The 5,000-nt window shown below is 46.1% G+C and overlaps 1 protein-coding gene across 1 annotated transcript in view; it reads left to right on the top strand.

Annotated features, from left to right (window-relative positions):
• The window catches only part of brsk2a (BR serine/threonine kinase 2a), a 207,569-nt gene that overhangs the window by 165,519 nt on the left and 37,050 nt on the right, over positions 1-5,000 (top strand). The window contains exons 6-7 of the mRNA XM_062547378.1: positions 3,249-3,282; positions 3,847-3,915. Of these exons, the coding sequence (XP_062403362.1) occupies positions 3,249-3,282; positions 3,847-3,915 (103 nt within the window). The remainder of the gene's footprint in view (positions 1-3,248; positions 3,283-3,846; positions 3,916-5,000) is intronic.

The following is a 5,000-nucleotide window of genomic DNA, read 5'->3' as shown; positions in this document are numbered from 1 at the left end:
GTGACGTCATCGTCAGACAGATGATGGGTGGTGTGTGCCTGAGGGGTGATGAGGTGTGAGTCACGATCTGTGCACCACCATCTAACACACACACACACACACACACACACACACACACGCACGCACGCACGCACGCACGCACGCACACACACACACACACACACACACGCACACGCACACGCACACGCACACTCCTCCGTCCCAGGGGCGCAATCATTGCGTTCACACCACACTAATCTCCAATGACCTCACAGGAAATGATGATCCCACTCGATCCTCCATCCTGCCAGATAGAGACAGATAGATTACCCACATCGCAACTCTGCAAACACATCAGGTTTAACTCCCTGTCCCTTGCCTCTGCCATGCCAGATAAGTTTATGCATATGTCCTCCATCAGCCAACCCTAGCCAACCCAACGTATTGATACTGTAGTTTGTTTATTGCAGTTAAGTGCAGTGGTACTGGAATGATGTATCTACGCTCTTAAAACGAATGTGTTGAAAACAACTCAACTTGCGTCCTGATAGGGACAGCCCATTCGTTTTAAGAGTGTACTGGGTGCTGTTACGGTGTGCTGACCTCAGGCCCTCCCCGACTTACTCTCCCTTTCCTGGTTCCCCCGTACACGTACGTGTTGGCCAAATGGGGCTCGGCGGGCTGTATTGATAGTCGCAGTGTGTCTGGCCAGCCCATCTCCGTGTGACTGCTTTTAATTAATCACATTCATCACAGCAGCGGCTCACCGCAGGTTTGCCTGCCTGACACAAATGCATTCTGTTTTGCCGTGTTGGAGCTAATAATGTATTTTGGTTTATGTTATCAATACAAGTTATTATAATACAGCTTTTGTGTGCGACTTCTCTTGGATTTCTCTGGATTTACTATTTTTGGAGTTACGCACCAAGCGAAACACAAGGCAAGATAAAGGCGCGGACGCCACTTTTACTAACTTTACTTGCCGTGGTGAAGCTGAAATGGTGGACTAGCGCCTAGCGGCTAGCTAACTCAGAGCTACCATTGAGCTCTACTGCACGGTTCACACTCACCATCTCGTCTTTCACCTTTTTACTGTCCCATGTCCTCGTACTGTCCTTTAAATTGAAAGTGAATTGTGAGGTACTTGACAGGTGTGTGAATGACAGGTGTGTGTCAGTTTAGTCGTTGCATTGCCTTCAAAAGGGAAGGTCAGGTGGCTCTAGCATAGGCCTACACATTATAGCAAGCTGCAAAATTTAGACGAGTTTTAGACTTAGACTTACGATTTAGAATTTAGACTTACGATTATTAGAGGAAGCCTAGAGGAAGCCCTCAGGGCTTCAGTCAGGTTGGAAATCTCACATATTGGCTACGAGTGAAGAAATCAGTTCAATTCCAGCCAGCCTGTTCTGAACCCATTTGTGAGCGATGAAACCAACCTGTTGCTGTGGCCTGACTCTCGTGTCAATACCGAGTCATTGACCCGCAGGCCTGTCTCGAGTGCTGTTTCAATCCGCCTTTCCAGCGATTGAAAAATAGAAATAAAACAGAACCATAACCATTTTCATAGGTGACACCTACAGTAGCATTTGGCAAAGGACGAGGGCTCATAAGTGTGTGTGTGTGTGTGTGTGTGTGTGTGTGTGTGTGTGGGTGGGTGTGTGTGTGTGTGTGTGTTTGGGTGCTTTTCCTCTCGCCTTGCGTGGTTGATGGGAGCGGTGAAATGAGAGGGGAAATGAGCTCTAGCGAATGGCCCAGAGAGGATTGATGTAGTGACAACAGGCTCCGTGGGTGTTCCCTCATCCAGCCCATTTAGTTTTGGAGAGACAAGAGGGATTTTCATGTGCCTCTGTTTTTTTTTTGGGGGGTTGTTTTTGTCATCTAATCCGCCTCACCCTCACCACCCCCTCCTCTTTGTATCAAAATGATGCAAAAGTACCAAAATTAGATTGTTTTTTTTCTGTGTCTTAATGATTCATTTGGCCCCGAAAAACTCATCTGAAATGATTCCGACAGCCAAGACTCTTCATCATGTTTCCTGCATAGAGTTGATGAGGCTGAGCAAAAAAGATGTGGTTTATTTTTTGGGGGGTGTAATGTTTTTTTCCTGCTCATACTCACGATGCGAGTTATCTCCCTGTCCAGGCCGAGCGCAGGCAGGTGCACATTTAGCTCTGGGCATCAGCGAGGGTTTGGGCAGCGCAGTGGCGCTTCTGTTGAGAGATCTGCCACTGGCCAGGAGCTTTTTCAGACAGGTGTGTGTTGTGAAGAGGAGGAGGAGGAGGAGGAGGAGGACTCCATGCTGGGGCTTTTTTGGAGGGTCCGACACAAATGCCTTTCAGCCAAAGGCCTCAGCAAGCCATGCTGTGAGTCTGTGGGAAACTTTTTTATGAGAGAGAAAGAAAGAAAGAAAGAAAGAAAGAAAGAAATAAAGAAAGAAAGAAAGAGAGAGAGAGTAGTGAAGCTATAACCCATTTGTGTACAAACACAAACAGCATATTTTTGTATGAGGAACACAGAGTTACTCCAGTCTTTGACCCCAAAGAGTTCATAAAAAGCCTAGTTGCTCAGTAATAAACAAAATACACAAGAAATCCAACTTTTAACCTACTTTAGCCAGTGAATGGGAGCACTCTGCCAAGTGGAGGCACATTTGTATAATGCTGCACGACATCTGCAAGCCAAGAGCCCACAATATCCTACTTCATTAGCATGCCAGTAGGTGTTTGTTTGAACTTTTGTTTGCCGAGTCTGATGTTTTCTGTGTGTGTGTGTGTGTGTGTGTGTGTGTGTGTGTGTGGGGGGGGGGGTGGGGCGGGGTGGTGTTGTTTTGGTGAACCTTGACAGCACATCAGGCTGCGTCTCCGTCAGTAGAACTCCTCATGAATGCGGCCGACAGACAGCCTCGGCGCCGCTAATAAGACCCGGTGTTCAGATGGTTCCGAACGCGGTTTCATTAAAATCCAACAAGCGCCACACACAGGGGGAGTCGGAGGGAGGGAGGGAGGATCGCTGGCAGATAAACAGGGAAAGGCATCATTAGGAATGTCTGTGGAACGACACGCCACTGAGTGCTCGTTGACATGAGCTGGATTTCGACTTGCTCAGGAATCCAACACGTTTCTGGGAGCATTAGGCTACGTAGCACTCATAAGCATGTTAATGACAGAATGTGTTTGCTGTATTTGCTTTTTCATTATTACCCTGAGAAACTAAACTACACCTCCGCTACGACTTTGCTGATGCTTCCTTTCTTTTCCTCTGGACAGTTCTCCACACTACGCATGCCCTGAGGTCATTAGGGTAAGTGATCTCCTTTTTTTTTTTACAAATGAGACACATTTGACCTACTTTTGGCCTGTTTAAATGCGGACATGATGGACAATGTTATAACTTTGGTCCACCATAACTGCTGGCTTGTTGGGCCGCCCATGTGTGATTAGTTTCAATAGTGCACCGCAGGGGTGGGATGTACTGTATTTCAGCTTGGTGGTTTAGTGACAAACCTGTCTGGGTAAGTTACCCCAGAGGAAGTGATAAACCTCCTAATAGAAGAGGTCTATTGGCTTCATTCTAATTAAACAAAACCAATAATGTGCTCCTATTAGGAGATTTACCACAGGTAAATTTAACTCCAGAAGTTTGTCCTTAATCCATTTAACCCCAACACACGCCCACCCCATCCCCAAATGAGATTCCCTTATTTGATATGCCATATTTCAACAACAACAACAATAACAACAACGTTACAGTACATTTATAATATCGTACAAGTGTAGCACCCGCCTGGTAAAATGTTTCAGATGTTGAAAGAGTTTTGTACTTGTGTTGTGTTTGTCCTTCTCGCTCCCCACTGACGCCGTGCAGGGAGAGAAGTACGACGGCAGGAAAGCAGACGTATGGAGCTGTGGCGTCATCCTCTTCGCTCTCCTGGTGGTGAGTCTCTCTCTTGTTCTACAGGGAATGGCTTCCCACCTTCACACGCACACACACACACACACACACACACACACACACACATACACACACACACACACACACACACACACACACACACACACACACACACACACACACACACACACACACACACACACACACACACACACACACACATACAGACATTCACCAAAAGTGACTTTTATCAAGTGCTTTTCAGCATTTTGGAAAATATGACTGGGCCTCAGTGTTTTGATTCATTATAAAGCATTAAGATATGCTAGCCTAATGCTTTGTTATGTTTGTACTTGATCTAATGGAATTTCATGGAATTTGTTAGACGTTTCGGCCCAAGGATTTATAAAAGTCTTAAAATAAGTTCTCCTGTGTTTTTGTGATCTGCATGAGAAGAGACGTTTGATATTATTCTGGTCCTTAGCATCTCCCAGCCCATCTGAAATTCTCCTGCATAGTGTCTCTTTACGTCTCTCCCTTAAGGAGTATGAATAAGTGGCTCTTAAGTTTTTGCTAAAGTGTGATAGTTCGCTAGTCCCTGAAAGACTCTTTTGAAGGAGACTTCAGAGTGCTGTGTTGATTTCTGTCTGTCTCTATGGACTGGAGACCAAATGCACTTGCCGTCTGATATAACAGAATTACTTATGATATTACTGTTCTTGAGGGACACCAGTCTTGCCCTCCGACGAAGGTGACGCTGTAGCCAAAAAGAACAAAGGAGGTTATTCTTCCTCATTTCTCTCCTATTAGATTATCAAGGGCACAATAGCACTTGTTTCAAGTCATAGGCCTGTTGACATGTGACAACTTCTCCAAATGATCAAGGGATTTCAACAGTTAGGAAATGACCTCTATGTAGTTTTGAAAACCTGACATGACCTTGTCCAGAATAGTGGATGAGGAGCTGAGCACGCTGTTGGCCGGCTACTAATTGGCACGGCCGAGGATTCTGTTTGTCCAGGATGCTGTGAGGGGCTGAAGTAAGAGCGTTTCCATATGCCCCCCCCCCCCCATCCCCCCCCCCTTGCTCCATGCTGCTCCATTGTTTTGGGCATCCAAGATGGACT

The sequence above is a fragment of the Sardina pilchardus genome, chromosome 10, assembly GCF_963854185.1.
Source record: "Sardina pilchardus chromosome 10, fSarPil1.1, whole genome shotgun sequence".
In the NCBI taxonomy this organism is placed as follows: domain Eukaryota; kingdom Metazoa; phylum Chordata; class Actinopteri; order Clupeiformes; family Clupeidae; genus Sardina; species Sardina pilchardus.
The sequence above is the reverse complement of the archived record's forward strand: the minus strand, read 5'-3'. Positions and strand labels throughout refer to the sequence as shown.